This window comes from Nesoenas mayeri (assembly GCF_963082525.1).
Source record: "Nesoenas mayeri genome assembly, chromosome: 4".
Classification (NCBI taxonomy): Eukaryota; Metazoa; Chordata; class Aves; order Columbiformes; family Columbidae; genus Nesoenas; species Nesoenas mayeri.
In genome coordinates this window covers 20,247,471-20,265,153 of record NC_137540.1, presented here as the reverse complement: position 1 = coordinate 20,265,153, position 17,683 = coordinate 20,247,471, and the positions used below count along the sequence as shown (strand labels likewise).

The 17,683-nt window shown below is 37.4% G+C and overlaps 1 protein-coding gene across 2 annotated transcripts in view; it reads right to left on the bottom strand.

The window, feature by feature from the left end:
- Positions 1–10,608: 10,608 nt before the first annotated feature.
- The window catches only part of GAB1 (GRB2 associated binding protein 1), a 101,011-nt gene continuing 93,936 nt past the window's right edge, over positions 10,609–17,683 (bottom strand). The window contains exons 7-11 of one of the 2 annotated variants that reach the window (XM_080343642.1): positions 16,696–16,785; positions 14,512–14,605; positions 14,035–14,158; positions 11,121–11,243; positions 10,609–10,867 (exon numbers count right to left, since the gene is read on the bottom strand). In XM_080343642.1, coding sequence (XP_080199768.1) covers positions 10,709–10,867; positions 11,121–11,243; positions 14,035–14,158; positions 14,512–14,605; positions 16,696–16,785 — 590 coding nt within the window. In that variant the 3' untranslated portion in view covers positions 10,609–10,708. The remainder of the gene's footprint in view (positions 10,868–11,120; positions 11,244–14,034; positions 14,159–14,511; positions 14,606–16,695; positions 16,786–17,683) is intronic. The other variant, XM_080343643.1, reaches the window with a different exon arrangement.

Genomic DNA, 17,683 nt, shown 5'->3' with positions numbered 1-17,683 from the left:
CAATATCATGTGAGTAATGAAATACAGTTTTACAGACACAAATGCTTCTGAATAGATGATTTGCTTCTCATAAAAAAAAATCCTAACTCTAATGAAATAATGGATGGGTTAGAGCTAGTCAGTTGCTATGGACCCTGTATCACTGCAAGAGAGAAATATCGCTAGGAGTCAACTCTTATATCTGAATTTTGGACAAGCTTTTTCCAAGTGAAGAGAACCATGATGTGAAAGAGCAGTTACTGAAATCTCCACCATGCTCTAAGGAAAATGTTCAACTAGAGGCAAAAATAAAGCTGTTAGACTTTGAACAAATACAGGAAGCAGGCATATTATTATTACTACTACTACTATTACTATCATTATAATTATTAATAATAATATCAATCGTCAAAAATTGAAAGTAACACTAAAGGTCCTAAATTTCTTGAAGTCCTGAAAGCAGAAGGCTACACACACAAAAAAACCCACCCAAAAAAAGGAAAGAGGGCTTGGCTTTCCAAGCTAACATGGAGATGTTCATGAACACACAAAATCATAGCAGTCCATACAGGGCCCGATCACAGAGACCTGAAATTAAAATCGACCACTGGCATAAAGCATCTCATGACAGGGGTTACTAATGTGCTGAACACCAACATATGGTCAAATGCACAACACGGCAAAACATGTTCCCTCAGCCTGTCCTAAACTGTAGAGACAACTAATTACTAACATGGGTATGAAGTTGGTAAAGAACAGTTGAATTACAGATTTTTGTCAAATCTCTCAGGAGACATGTCTCTCCATTTTGTTGCTCAGTTGTGTACTTGTAATTTTCACTGATGTTCTTTAGATAGCTTCTTGTTAATTACAAAATTGAAACACCACAAGAGCACCGCTAAATGATACTATTAGCTGCGCAGCAATTACACTAATAGGCATTACTGCACATATATCAACACTCCAAATCTTCCCAAAGTTTGGGAAATTAAACAGATCTGTTTGTGGTCACACCATCAGACACACAGTAGTCACCTGGATTCAAGAAGGAAGGAGAGAGGAGCGAGTCTGGTTTGCATTCAGATCTTGGGGTTTTTTGGTGTTGTTTTTGTTGTGGTATGTTTGGTTTTTGTTTAGTTTAAAATGCAGAAGTAAAATACTACAAAAGAGATCAGATAGTGCCAGTTTCTCTAGCCCCTCGCAACACTGATGTTGAGCTGGACTGTCCCATCCAAAGCTAAATGTAATTAGGCCTGCTTCAAAGCCATCACTTTCCTGTCACAATCATTTTAACTCTAGTCTCAGAAGAATGGTACTGCAGCTAACAGGTGACACATACACACAGCACCAGCAGTCACATCTGAGCCACCAAAATCTCTCTGCCCATCAGCAAAGGTGCAGCTCTGTCATCACTGATGCCAAATTGATTTTCACTGTAGAACAAAAAAGGCAAAAGATATTATACATTAATTTCAGTAGATTCCTTAGTTCAAAGGAAACAATGTTTTAGTATTTACCACGTCTGTGTGTATAAATATCTATCCCTCTATATTGAGTACTGTGAAGATGACATTAAACTTATCCAAACTACAGTGTATCCTAGGAAAATTCATATTTCACACAAAATAAACAGCATTGAGTTCAGCTGCAGTGCTTAAATTGTAATGAACATTTCTAAGCCTACTATATTCCGGGTCTCTCTTCAAAAAGCAGACTACAAAAATAGTGACATGGGAAGACCAAAAATCTTTCAAATTTTGCACAACTACAAACCAGGGAAAATTTGGCAACAGCAACACATCCATGTAGCATATCTGACTCTGCTTCTCTCCAATTTAAGACAAGCCCTTCGATCAATAACACTTACCCATAAAAAACCCCACCATATAGCATCAACTGCTGACACATTATAGAAATCCTCGAAGAATGGAGATTCTGTAACAAGCAACACCCTCACAGAAGAAACCCAGAATAGATAAAAGGCTTTTGGGTTTTATTTGCATGCTGCTGTGACTGAAAAGGCTCAACCAAAATACAAAAATTGTGTGGTTTTTTAAAATGTGTAAAATACATTTTTCGATCTAAAATAACACACATGCGCAGTTTCAATAATACACACAGATCCTTCCCTTTCCAAAACTCCAGATTCTCCTCCCTCTGCAGTCAGGTTCTTCCTGGCCCTGTTTTCTCACACTCGTGAAGTTCTCGTCTCGCCACTTGGCACGGCACCCAGAGCCAGAACAACACACATAAAGAGGCTCCCTGGCCGCAAGGCCCTCCCTATATAATATTATTACACTGGCACTGCAGTTAAGCCACCCAACTTCCTTCTGGTTCAGTCATTGTTAGAGCAAAAAGGATTTTAGGAAGTTGGACGTAAACCAGGACTTCACTGAAAGCTAGAGATAAATCTGAAAAAGAGTTAAGTGAAACTTTTAACTTTTCTATATAGACTACTATATCTGCAATTCTATCCCTGAAAGTAATTGTTCTAATGGGATTCCACATATACACAAGTATCCGCCTGCACACCCAAATTTGCTACATCAAGGCGTCTCTCAGCATCTTAATTTGATTTCCATAGTTTTCTAGCCTTCCTTATGCTGTTTTGTTTCTTTTCAGTTGTGACCCAGGCAAATTTTCCCCAGAGTGTTTAGATATTTAAACAAATACTCATGAAAGATTTTGAAAAACACTTGGACACTTAACTCATACTGACAAATATCTGCCCCCTACTTTCCTGTAACTATAGTCTCAGAATCAACAGAAGACACAGGCGCTTCCAACACAGTTTTTACTCATATGTACTGTAGGCTATGCTTGCTTTGTGCCACATGCATTTTCCAGGTCCTTGGTATTAGACATGAATACGCATTTTGTATTTGGCTAGATTCACTTCTTTAGAGTTACTGGTTTGTATATATCATCTGAGCTCCTTTCTGCATTAGTCATTATTCTGAATAAGAGGGGATTATTTGATATGGTTTAAAGAAAATCTGCTGAGTCACGAAAACCAGAGCAGCTACTAAAAAAGTAATGATTTTTCAAGTCTCTAATTAAATAGTATTTGGGGAAAAAAGTCATGTCAGAAAGACACAGGAAATCAAAGTAAGACCTCACGAAAGAACTAGGCGTCTCAGTGAAAACATAACAGCATGTATTCAAATCATTATGGTGCTAGGGATGTAAAAACTACAAAGAGAACACAAAAATCTGAGAGATTGTGTGCCCAGAACTGAGTTTTAGAGAAGTATCTGACCAGAAAGGAGTCGAAGTTACTGCAGCAGCCCTGAGCAGAAGGGCCCAGCCAGCAGAACTGATGGTGTTCAGAAGGGATGTTTCCAGAAAGAAACGGAAAAGATCCACATGGTTGCGGTTTACCTGGAGATAGTCATACCTATAAATAGAAGATACTAAATAAAGATATACAGTTGAAATCAAGTTTTGTTTTGGTTTGGTTTTTTCTCCTTTTGAGGGCTGAGTGATTATGTTTCATTATGTTTTATTTTTTTCCCATTTACAGAACAGTAACTGCTTGCTTAATTTAAAGTTTCCATCTTTCTACACAATACATGCTACTAAAAGAAAACCTCAGAGATTTTAAAACTGTCAACTGTAAATTTATCCCTAAACTTTCATGCAAGTACACCTCGACAAAAAAAGTTGGAAACTGCTAATGAATCTGTGTGGTGAGCCACACGCCACAAAACTACGTCTGGAGTAACTTTACAGAAAACCATCTCACAGGTCAAGACCAGACCTGACCATACATCAGCACCTATTCAGCTTCTCACCAAAATCTTCTAAGGGGAGTATGTCCCAGGGTAGCTTGGATGCCTGGCTCAAGAAAGGTTGGGAGCCAACATTCTCCAATCTTTAGTCCTGTACTTTAAAACTTGGCCCTCCTCCTGGTACACCAAATGCAAGGATGACCTACAAAAAGCAGGGACCACAGATACCACTATAAAAAACTGGAGGTGAGCAATTTAATGCACAGCAAGATGCAGCACAGCCTGTGAAGGCTAATACCAAGTATACTTGCATTCCAATCCCAAATGTTATCCTATTCCAAGCTGGGAAACAAAACCACCAGCCCTCTCTAAAACAAAAGTAAATTTTTGCTTCGACGCTTAATGCAGCTTTTAAGCACACTGCTTTTCAGTGCTTGTTGGTGCTTCTCTGGCACTGGCTGCAGAATTTGTGTCCCCCTCTTCAAAGCTCAAATGTGAAGGTACTTGCACTCCCCCATAAGAGAGTAAGGAAGCAAGGCAGATCAGAGGTTAAATCCTGCTGCTTGTTGGCTCCTTTATTTTTTTTCTTTTAAAAAAAGTTCTTTAAGGGCTAAGTCTACTCTGTACTCCTTCATATTGAGCTGTCAGCAAGCAGAGCTAATGATAAAAACGTTGTCAGGATGATCACTTCTGTCATTTATGCAGGAAAAAAAAAAAAAAGAAGAGTTAAAACAGTATTTTTACAATTTTGTTCCTAAACTTATTTTTACTCAGATATGTAAATATAAGATTATTTTGAAAAAGTTGCTGGAACTTTCACTTGCTTCAATAGGATAAACTGGTGTCCTGACTATTAAAGTCTGCTACTCAGAAGATCATACAATGGATTTGTGTGCCTGGGGAACTTGCAAACCTGTTATATTTAATGCCTTTTAAAAATGCCGCCCCATGCCAAACTAGATTATGGAGCCTCACTCTGAACATCATTTGTTTCAACACTCTGGTCTCAACTGTGATTAATTTCTAAAACGTAACTAAATATGTACACCATGATTTATATGTATTATGATGAAGACAACATCAGCAGAGGGCTGAATGACCATTTTGATACAATTAACTCCAGACTCAAATTGAGATACCCTGGCAGGCCAGTCTGAGGGATCTCCAAAACTCCCAGACCAGCATCCTTCATCATTAATAGGTAAGGGAAAAAAATCCTAAACGAACATTTCAATTAATCTGTATAGTTTACAAGCATGTAAATCCACCACACAAGTACACAGAAACAAGTAGTAATTACTTCCTCTGAAGTATATTCCCTGAATATAGCATAAAAATATGAAATCTCTCTACAGACTGGTAGGAATTCAGGAAAAATAAGGCATAATTATACTTCCATCCTATTCTGGCCATCTGATTAAAAATGTAGTAAATGCAACTATCTGCCTTCAGCTGCCTCATTTGTATTTGCTCACATTCAGTACAAATGATCAGCTTCCCAGATAATGACATATTTTCTGTAAACAGTTTTAGAACAGAAATCTATACTTCACCTGAATCTTTAAGTGTTGTTCCTTGGGCATCCAGTGGCCCTGTTAGGTTGTTCAGCTCATCACAGGTAGTTCAAGAACAGCTCTACTCTCCTGCAATGTCTACAGCTAAACTTGAAAAAAATGCTGAGATGTCCAACTGTGAGCTCTTTCTTTTTCCAAATCAAAAGCATTTTATTTCATACTTAAAAGCGCTCAGTTGATTCTAAAAGTGGCACTAAGCCTGCTTCTACTTTGCATTGAACCTTCAGAATATCTCCAGGACTGTATTTCCACACTCTTTCCCAAAGGACAACCAAGTCCCCTGGGTATAGTGGGGAAGCCCCACATACACACACTAGCAGCCAGCACCAGCCAAAAAGAACCTCAAGCAGCATTTAATAAAACCTTATTTAAATAGAAGTCAAATTCTTATTGGCCTTTTTCAAAATTTCTGTGACAGGCACTTTCTTGTTGTTTCACTGCAGATACAACTTACCAGGAAAAGGCTTGGCAACAATGAATCTTCAAGGACGAATCATGATGATTAGTACAAACGCTGGTTTTATAACTGCAAGAAAATTTTGAGTCTCTGTTTTAACAGCTTTTTAATTTATGATGTAAACTGTATGGATTATTTTTTTTTTAATTTTACCATGTTTTTAAACAAAAATATTTCAAAATTAGTAAGTTTTTGTAACATTTTCTTTTTAAACACAGAAGAAAAATACTTTGGCCCATACCTTGTGGTTTAGAAACTCAAAAATAATTCTAATGGTTTACTAAATGTTGCATCACAGTGAGATATTTATTTTGCAAGTTGGTTTTACCAAAATGTTTCATCTTTCTTAATTTATGTGTGCTCACTGCAGGTTACACAACTATACACTTTTAATAAATCAAAGCAAATGCAGATCATCCCTTTCAAATAAAACATGTCATTGTCTTAAAAAAAATAAACCTAAAAAGAAAACTACTGGCGTAAGAACAGTCCAGCTCTGTTTATCTAATGATGAGATGATAAAAGCCTTTTAATTAGTCACGCATCCAATACTTGCTACTCTCCCACTTCTGTTACTGAAAATCAACATCAAGGATGCTGAACCATAAACATATACTGGGAAATATTCAATGACACTCTTCATAACTGTCTCAAGCACCTTTTATTTTTGTCCCGTTCTGCACCTCATCAGGTTGACACCCGTACCCAAATCGCTTGTTCAGTTAAAACAAAATCCAAACAAAAACCTCACAACTTGGTGTATTTGGTTCATCTACACCCAATCAACACAATGTTTTTGTGGAACATTTAGTATACTAACTGCTGACATGGACCACATTAGTATTGCCACAAGCAACAAGAAATGAACCGTAAGAAGCAACGTTTGGTGCAATACACAGAGACCCAGAGGAACACAAGGAATACAGAGGATTATCTCCAAATCTAAGTTCACCTGTGTATAGCACTCAGCTTCTTAAGAGCTACAGGTGCAAAACCTTCTTCTTGAGCAAATAACTATCCTTTGACTTTTCATTACACAAAACTCTGTTAAGAAAGGAGAGAATGGAAGGTTCGTCCAGGGCTGGTGAGTTTCCAAAGCAGTTTTGCAAGACTGCAATATATATACATTGACTGCTGCAATCAGTAATAGCTAAGCTTAAATTTCACCGTGATACAAATCTTGCTTAGCTCACAGTGCAATGTGAGAGCCAGAGAGTTGCCCATCACTCCCTAATTAGCTATATGGAGCAATGAATTCTAAATTGCTTCATTAAAACAGCAAGACTGTAATTTGCTTGTATGCCCTATGTGTGGCACTGTCACAACTGCCATAGGTGAATGGATTGTGGTTTTTTACATAAATACAAATCTCAGTAAAGTAAAAAAGACTAATGATGACATTTCTGTATTTTCATCTTTTTTAGTGTCACTTTACACATTTTTAGGACAGAACAGCTGCATGTTTGCACCTGCACTTTATGAGGTAATAGTGATTATATCACAGTGTGTGAAAGTCTGGCCATTAGTACTTACCAGATAACAAGTTGTTCAGGTTATAGCATAGCGATACCAAACCATCTTTAGAGCCCATCTTAGTGCACAAGGCACTAAGATTTCCTGTGATTTTTGTGAGCAAGGTCTTGCATATTTGTAAAAGACCTATTACACACTTTTATTTGTACTTTAAAATGACTCATTAACAACATGTAGAGCAATGAAAACTTTATCCTCAATTAGTAATATACTGTTTTAGTGAAACAAGAAAGAACTTACCTGTCAGAAAAGGAACACTGGACAAACACCACTGACAAACTACTTCTACACTGCTATCTACTGGATTTTCCATCAGCACCCATCCCCCTAACCAGAATTTCCTTACAAAGTCAGTAATTTAAAGTTATACAAGGCTAACAACAGTCTAGCTTGCTTTCTACCACCTACAATTTTAGTATTCACATTTTCGATATTAACATCTTTAGACTGTCCAAGAACTCAGATCTGCAGCATGAAGCCCCACTCCAGTTTAATAGATGAAAATGAGATGTATCATCCACAGTTAATATAATGTCTCTGATTCTGAATGTTCTTTGGACAACATGTGAGAAAATGTGTTACTGGAATTAGGGGAGAAAACTGCTTAGAAATAAAATTAAATAAAAATTTTAGACTATTACTCAGAAAGCATTAAACTGTCTGTACAGGCAGAAATCTGCTGTTTTCTTTAACAAAAGGAAAAAGGGAAAAAAGTATCAAAATTAAGAGCGGATTCTCAATCGTAATTAACATTGTGAATACTGCCAAATTTGAAATGAAGAAAGAATAAGTGTAATCTGTAAACCAAGGACTGAAATCAGCAAACTTAAGCAAAACCACCTTGTAAAACCAGCTGTAGCAAGAGAGGCCAGCCTAGGACACCGATTCTTTTAGGCATTTATACTTCACTACCAGAGATGCTCAAAACATCTGAAAAAGTAGTACAGATATATAAGTATCACTGCTTGATTACAAAAATCCAAAGGTTTTAAAAATAATACATAGTTTTGTAGTTGGTAAATGTTTCAAGGACAGATGCGTTACACATACATAAAAGATGAGCAGCCCTTCCAAACCTTCTCCCTCAAATTCTCCTGTCTATTGAGAGAATAAAGAAATACGTGTTTGAAATATTCCAAGATCATCACTCATGCACACATGAGTGTGCGAGTCCACAGTATAGATTCTTCCCCTCAATGGCAAGAACCAAAACAATTATGTGGGATAAACAGCAAAGTGATTATCTAACCACATCTGCTACTGAGTAAGTGGAGATGCACCACTGCCATTCCACCAATGAAATGTTTAAAGACGGTGCCCTAAAACAAAACATTAGTTCCCAAGTACTCACCGTGCCTACAGGTACTTCAGCTGTAACATCAGTGAAGAAGATTTTACTACTGGACAGAAAGACCATCAAAGCAGAGTTGAGCTATAGCTCCAGAATCTTTACGGATCTGAGCTACTTTTGATTAAGCAATCAAAGACCCCCAGCTCACATTACTTATTCTGGCTCCCAGAAGGCTTGAAATTCAGATTATTTAGCTGCTTGGTGCGGGGTTTTAAATGAGATATTCATTTTGAAGATAGTTTTAGCTGTACATTTTTTTGAGAGGTACTAAGAGGTAATCTACTATTTTGAAGAAGTGTGGTTGGTATCTAGACACCTTCACAGGCGCATTTACATCGGCTTGCGGTTTCACAGGACAGAGTTTACACATCAAAACTGAACAACTTGATTTATTTAAAATTCACTTCAAAATGCATTGTGTTTAGTTTCTTTTTTTAAAATGAACATTTGAAGCATCAAAATATTACTAATTTAAAAAGAACCTTTGTTAAGAATAAGATAATTTACATACTGTAGATTGTGGCTGTGAGGGGAGAGAAACAACCAATGGCACAGAACTAAGGCCAACATGCCGGAAAACAACACAGCTCTATGCTCAACTTTTAAATCATCTGGATAAAATAAAACAATTGGGTAGGAAAATAAAACCAACCACTTATTTGAGGATGTTAAAACAGTGTTAGTAAGTTTTCTATCTAGACCTAACTCATTCACATATTTAAAGAACTCTATCTTCTTCCAAATAACAAAAAATGTTTCTCAACCAAGGCAGATTATTATTTGGAACTGGCATAGTAAAATAAAGGATCACAGTATACAGAGCTTAAAATCCTGTACCAGGAAAGAGCAACAAGTGGTTTATACAAGGGGATCATTTAAGTATATTATCTAATTTTTAAAAACAGAGATATAAAATACCAGTTGCATAGGGATTTAAATATAAGGCCAAGCAGGAGATTAAAGTAAAACAGAGATCATAAGAAGGGCACTATGGTGTCAAAACATAGTATTTCCATTTGAATTAATGTCTAATTCAAAATCACAGTATTTTGCTAGGACTACAAACAGTGAATGTCAAACTGTCCCGTTAATCTTGAACTGAAAACTGACATTAGAACTTCTAAATAGTACAAAACTAAAGCTCATTGTCTAAACCTGATCAGTGTATTAGCACAATAGTGCTTGGTACGTACCTGATTTATATACTCTACCTTCTGTAAATAATATAAAGGTTATTTCTTGTTAATGAGTGTGAGATCACAATATTACTGCATGCCATCAGTGGTTTGCAGGCTTACTTGGTATTTAATTATTCAGTCTTTAAAAGTGTAAGATCCCACCCTGCAGAATCTTCACCTATTGAACACAGAACACTGTCATTAATAAAATACAATAGAAGTTCCACCACTAACAACTAACATAAGCCAGGATTGTAGGTCGAAACCCAGTATAGTTCATTATTATTAACTCACAGCAATTTTTGTTAGGAAGGTAACCTGTAGACTTACAAATAATCTTGCATGTATTAAATATAAACAAGTATGTAACTAACGGTCGTCTCTTGGCATTTCAAGTAGATTATTCAATTGTGAAAGTACTTCTGCAAAATCAACTTTAAGTTGTTAAAAATGAAGTTCAAATATTAATTTCCATATCTACATGTAGTTTAATTAACCTAAAATTTTAAGGAATAGTAGTGTAAGGAAAAAAATTTCTCCAGATGAACTAGGCGTTAAGGTACACTAACTGAGAATACCTGAACCAACATTGTAACTGAAAAAGTGCATAAACATAGTAATACTACAAACGTGTTAACTACAGAAAAGGTTTTCTGAAAGCTGAGCAATGCTATTTTACATGTTATTTACAGGTTACAATTCTTCCAGAGACCACAGAGCCAATGTACGATCTTAAAAATTCCTTTGATATATTTCAAACGTCCTTTGGCTTCCATCCTATCCAGTCAAGAACCTATTCACACGCCAGTGAACCAGGTACTGGGCAGCTGAACAACACTGCCGTTGTGGTCCTGCAACTCGTCAAAATTCACTCCTTTCTGTTCTCTGAAGAAAAAGCAGCGTTTTCATTTCAGGCTTTTCGTAGGTGTTTCGGATTCTGTTGACTGCCTCCCATCAGTCCACGCCTCTCGGGTGCTCTTCAGCGCTAGCGTTTTCTGCTGGTCAACCACAACATAATCGACTCTTTCGTCTGCCACGCTGCTGCCTGAACCACTGCTCTTTTTCTGAGAAAAGCAAGGGAGAATGAAAAAAAAAAAGTTAAAATAAATTAACAACAAAAATATTATAAGTAGATGTCCCAAACAGATATAGAACAAGTACCGGTTTCTCTGAAAGGCTCAATATAAGCTCTCTGATTGACTATTTGACCAACTAGTTAGGATGACCTCACTGGAGGTTCTCCCTTTCCTAGCAACTACTTCTGAAGAAATTTTAAACTCTCGATAGCAGAAATGCAGGAGTTGAAGCTCTACTTACCTTACGAGGTGGGGTAGATTTTCCAGAATCTAGGTCCAGATCTAAATATTCCACTTGTTTGTCTCCTTTAGGTTTTACCATAGGGCTGCTTCCTCCATCAAGACTGTTGCTTCCAAACAAGTTCTGAAATTAGAATACAAATAACTTCAGCTACAAATGTACATGCTGATGGTCCACATCACCAAATACGCTTATTACAAACTGCTGAAATATTAAAGAACTGACTGAGATCTCTTGCAATCAGTTAAACCATGCAAATTTTACTGACATTGTATAACAAGGGGATATATTCTATCTAAATTGAAACTGGGACAGAGTGGAAAGCCAACGAATGGGAGAAAAAAAAAAATCCCCAAACCAACCCCTCCAAATTTAAGGTTGCCACCAAATCCATCTGTGCCTTCCATCTAATGTCCCTTTCATATCATGAGATAAGAATGCAGTGTGGTTTCTTCTTTTTAAATGCAGTGATGTTACATCTCAAATTTGGCATTAATTACAAACTTTTTTATTTCCTTAAGTTTCTGTTAAATACTTTACAATAGTGGCAAAACTTCAAATGAGCCATTTGCATTTCATTCAAAAGCAATAATGATTAAGCTGAAAATCGAAAAAGATTATTCAACTGCTAAGTCCAAAAGACTTTGGAAAATTGGTGCAGTGCTGTCTGAACTGAAGTTGCATCGCATATAGCTAAATTTCAATTAGCCCAGACTTTTACAACCTCACCTCCTCTGTCCTCTCCCAGCCTGATCCCTCCCTCTTAACAGGTGTTATAGGAACAGTACAATAGAAGGACTCTTCTCTAAAAGATAAAGAAAAAAAAAGGAAGACAGAGGGCAGCAGTCAGCAAAAAATGAAGAGGAAGGCAGAAGGAAAGACAGAAGGGTATGTCTGACAGCGACTTGAAAGAAAAAGCAGAATAATGCTGGTTTTATTAAATAAAACAGAAGTATGACATGTCCAAACAAGACGCTTCAAAGCTGATGACAGAAGATGAAAAAGTACGTGCTCCTTTCTAACATGTATTAGGAACAAATAAAAATTTCTGAAACGTCTACGTGATTGGTGCTGTTTTAAAACAAAGGCCTTGAGATATCTGGAAATGAGAAGGTTCTCTAGGAAATAAAATATTTTAGGGTTTAAAACTTAATGGACTGGGCTTTTTAAATTGAGGTTATCAATTACATCTGTATCATCCAATTCATTTAACATTAACTGGTAACAAGGACAAACAAACAACTGAGACAAAGTTCATTTTTGTTGTCCAAGTTCTCTAAACAAATTTCTGCACATTTAACATGCAAAAATCAGGTTCTGTATCAATGTTCCCAGCATAAATAAAAAAGCTATTACTCAACCAGAAAATAATCTTTTATTTCAAACAAACTAGACAAGCAGAACATATGCATTAGCAATCAGAAACTTTAAATATACATAAATGAAAATGAAAGGAAATCTGTAGAACAACCTTAAAGAATGAACGGTGCAAGTAAACAGAAGATATTAATGACAGGCTGTCTGAGGTGTGACATTAAATACACCATCTTGGCACTGAAATTAAACCCCTGAAACATCACTGTGAGAATTAACAGAAATCCTCAATTTGAATTGTGATTCTACCGCGGGCAGAACTGTGGGTATAGGTGATTCCAAACCTCTGTGTAAAACGGGATGCTACCAATTACTTACCAAAGCCTCTTGCAAGAGGGAGGATAAGTTTTTACACCATCAGCTCCCTGCTGCCGGCAGGTCGGACATGGTACCGAGCCCAAGCCGGGATGCTCTGCGGGCTGGTGGGCGCGCACCAAGCCAGAGCTGCCCCAGAGGCAGCAGCAGGGGCCTGGACAGACTGGGAAGGGAGACTGGAGGAAACTGGGAGGGCATCCAGAGCAGTAGGGGATGGGGAAAGCAAGCAGCACTGCGAGAGGAGAGTCCAAGGAGTAGTGAAACAGGCGACAGCACAAGCCAGATAAGGTGGCGGACAGACAAACAGAACAAAAAAAAGGTGCTAGACAGGCCCTCCCCAAAGAAGGTCTTTCATAATGCTTTGAAGATGAAAAATGCTGCTTTATTCCCTGCTAAGAACCCAAGCAGTAAAGATGTGGTGAATGCTTTGAACTGTACTGAAGAAAAAGCTGAGACTCAGGTTTTCCTCCAGTGCTTTAGGGGTATTCTGGACCACATTTAATTCAGGCCTACTGCTTTAGTTCAGATCTACTGCCACTCTTTTACTTTAAAATACTGTTATTGGTGGTTCTTCTTTTTCTCCCCCTCCCCAGCAAAACCCACAACACACATCATTAACTGTTCCTAAGTAGCTCGACACTTACTGCACTGCAAGCTACAAATCTGAAACTTCATTATCTGAGAAAATTCTACCCCAAAGGGGAAAAAAATACAGATATTAAATACACAAACACCCCTTTTATCCTCTTTTTTGAAAAAAAGCCTAATAAAAGGACACATCATTCAGTTGTTATGGAACGTAAGCAACAAATATCAATCCTTTCTTTTCCCCTGTTCCTTCCACATTTCTTGGAAGATGCCCTTTTATTAAAGGTTTTATTAGAGGTCCTAATACAGTTTATTTTCCTTGATGACATAATAATGAACTGGTGCATAGCCCAGGACTAGAAATTACAGACGAGACAGTTTCTAGGGAAGGAGAAAAAAAAAAACAAGTAACGTGTTGAACTGTTTTGTACAACAGATATGCATGTTATATGTGTGATTACGCTCTTAACTTCCTCAGTGAAATCTTACTAAAATTACAGTTTTTCTGCTGAGATTTACTATTATTTTGATCTAGAAGTATAAAGGAGGTGATGTTGAGTGGAAGTATTTGTGTTTGCATGATTTAAAAGTAAGGACTGCACAGGAAGAGAGTAGTTAAGATGTAGATTTTACATACTGGATCCTCAGTGGACTGATTTGGATTCATGGATACATAATTCTCTTCACTGTCGTGCGAGTCACTGCTGGAAGTTGTGCTATGAACTGAATCCGGTCTGGGAGACATGGGAAACCTGGAGGAGCTAATTACCAGGAATTATTTTACAAACAATACATCTCGAATATCTTAAACCTCCTGGTAAACAACAAAAATAAGCATATTAGAGATGAAATTTTCATTCAAGTTTACTAGAGTATCACATTTCTTGGTTATACACAGTCCTTTATGTTTAATATTACAAAATAAAAACTCATATGGACACACTTTATTTTAATGCACATGTACATATATATAATACATACACACATACACACACTTCCAAAGGAAACTTCAAATTGTATGACACGGGCTGAAAATATAATACACACATTTATTAATATTTATTAACTCTAGTCAAGGAAAGCAATCTGAATGAGGAAAAGCTAAGAAACTTACTCTCGTGCAAAGCTTCTGGTGATAGGAGATCTAACTGGAGCTTGTAATTCTTCCCATTCAGGCAGAGGTTTAATTTCTAGTGGAGCTGGTTTTGCTATATAAGAAACAGACAATCTTAAAGCACAGAACATTCCCAAACAAACTTAAAATTAATAGCTTTTCAAAGCCTAAATACAAAAATATTACTATTTTTTAAATAGTAAACACCAGTTAGGAAAAGGAGTCACAGTTTAGTTCTCAGAAAGCCATGATCTATTAACTTATATTTTAAACTTTCCAGGTACTGAAAAACAACAGCAATTAGGAAAAAAACCAAACCAAAACAAAACCCACTATTTAAGAATTTTGCCAGTTATGCTTATACATAGTAATTCTATTTTGAAAAGAGACTCTGAAAATGTTCTGCGTTTGCCACAATGACTTGTTGAACTGACAGGCCCAGGATGGGGCTGACAGCCTGTTTCTGCTTAAACTGCCAGCAGAGACAACTCCGGGCACTCTCCTTTGCTCACAATTACTATTAAGCAAACTCTGCCCTTACTGATTAGGTTTCACACCTCAAAGAGTGGGCAGGACCTGTAAGCTAAGAATAAGTTTGCAAAAATCAAGAGATGAGCCAACACCTCGCTTCAGCTCCAAGGGTTGTTTGGCTGGTTATCCACGGACCAGCGGAGCAGCCGCGTGGTTGTGCAGTCAATGACAGCCAACAGTGTTCTGGAAAAGGTGCGATTTTTAAATTCCATTTTCAGAACAGAACCGCAAATAGAGCATTAGCAATAAACACCTTATCCCTCCAGATGGTTTGTTTGACACCGCCTAAACATTAGGAAAAAAAATTACAGGACTTGTCACAGTTTGAATCTCAACTTCATCCTCCCTAAAACTGTTTTTAGAAAATGAAATGCAATGTCAGTGTAATGATACCCCTTCCTTTCTCCCCTCGGTCCCCTTCCCAGTTTGCTGCACATGATCAGGTTCACCAAGATGAAATACCAGGCACTCCACTAGTTCCCGTGGAGTCAGAGGTGCCCTGAGCGACCATGTGAGGAATGGACAGAAATCAGGTGTTTCATCAGCATGGTTGTCTCACAGGAAAAAGCAGAACTGTACTCATCCTACTTTCATGATACTCACTCTTGAGGTTTACTGAAAAGTCAGCTATCTCACATATTGAATACAAGGATTCACAGTTCAAATTTTCCGGATGAGTATCAGTCTTTAGTATCCCAAGCAGGTTTCTCTTTTTCTTTGTTAAGAAGACATAATGATGCACTCAAAGCACATCAGGCCTACTCCAGTAATTCTGCCACTTTAACTCACTTGCTCATGAAAAGCTGTCACCACAGATCCAGAGAGGAACTTCAACTCATCTATCTTAAGATATAAGGTACTATATGAGATAAGGTGGCAGAACTTGATGTAGGCAAGATGATGCTCAAGCCTGAGTGACACAAAAATGCTGAGCTTGGCTGGAGCCCTCCACAGCAGGTACCAGAGGGAAGGGCACTGCTCCAGCAGAAAAAGGGCAAGGACTTTGTCTAAAGCCCACTGAGAACAGCAGGAAATGTTTCATCCAGTTGCCATGGGCTTTAACCTCCAAAAGGTAACAATCAGGGACACTTGGTGAGATACTTTTTTAACAAGATTTGTAATTTCCTCCACTTCTTGCACCAATATAAGGTACCAACTCAGCACCTCCGATAAAGCCCATCAGACTAATTGCAATGCGCATTAAGATGCATAACTAAATCTCTGCAGTAGTAAATGGCCAGAGGATCAATATTTTGCTGTATTTCAGTGTTTAGCCAACAGCAGGAGCCCCACATAAACAGTGATTTCAGGTTACTGCCTAAGTGAAGTTATTTCAAGCAACTTACAAGTCAGTCATATATACTTGCTTCTAAATAAACAGACAGCAGCAAATGCAAAATATGAACAGGTAAAACTTAAAGAGACCAGAACACCATATTAAGGAATTGTTTCCATGTTCATGACAGAAAGACTTTTAAGTCCTTATATAGGAAACTTTTTGCTTGGCAAGGAAAATGCAGCCATGATCTTAGATTATAATAGAAGTAAAAAGACTATACAAGAGTTAAATTTATTCTAGAACAACAGTTTTCTTATTTTTTGTTTTATTTATTTTTATAAAACTCTATATACATACAGTGCTAAAGTACATACCCTTTCTTCTTGTAGTAAAGTCACCTATGGTTTGTGAATCAGTTCGCTCTAAACCATGTGGTTTAGGTCTTAAAATTTTAGGACTTTGACCTAATTGGTAAAAAGAAGACTCTCTTAATAATATTCTATTTGTAACTGGAAACTGGAATTTTGTAAGTAAACAGCATGAGCCCCTGCAGAAAGATTAACGCCACAAGCAGAAGCAAGCTGCTGAAAGAGGGTTTTGCAGTCTCACTAGGTCTCTCACTAAGGGCTTAAGCGCCAAACCAGAAACAAAGAAAACACTGCATGCAAGCAACTTGTCGGGGGCAAGCATAAAAGGTGTACAAAAAAAGCTAAAAAGTGCATCAACAAACAGTGTGACTGATCATTAGTATTAACTGTTTTCAACTTACATTACATTAAAAAAAAAAAATCCATATTTGACAAATATCTATCATGATAGGAAAATAGTCATGTTTCAGATGCAAGCTAAGGTAGTCTCAAAGAAATCAAATCTTTAATGAAATCTCTTAAGTCACAGTATTACTTTGGAAACAGTGATACTCTTGGGGGGCCTCCTGTCTACCATCCATCTCCTGCTTGACAAGCCTCAAGAATCTTTTTCCACACTGTATTTGTTAAACTTGCTCCCCAGAGGTCTACATCAGTCTATATCAAAACCACCTCTCCAAGCTTGCAGAAGCAGCAGGGTGACTTTCTCTCCAAGCGTGTGGACTGTTCCCCCAGCAGGGCACAACCCAACCGCCACCACGAATGACCCTGTCAAAAAATTACATTCTCTAAGTATTTTTTTTTAATTGTATGTACCTATCACTTTAGATGACTCTGGTAACAAGTGGAAGAGTATGAACTAAGTAAACATATTGGAGTCAATAAGCTCCCTACAGGCAACAACATAACCCCCGACTCAGCAAGCAAGTTCTTGGCCACCCTGACCAAACTCTAGAAGCATTTCAGGTCACACTGTCTATATTAAATAAATATG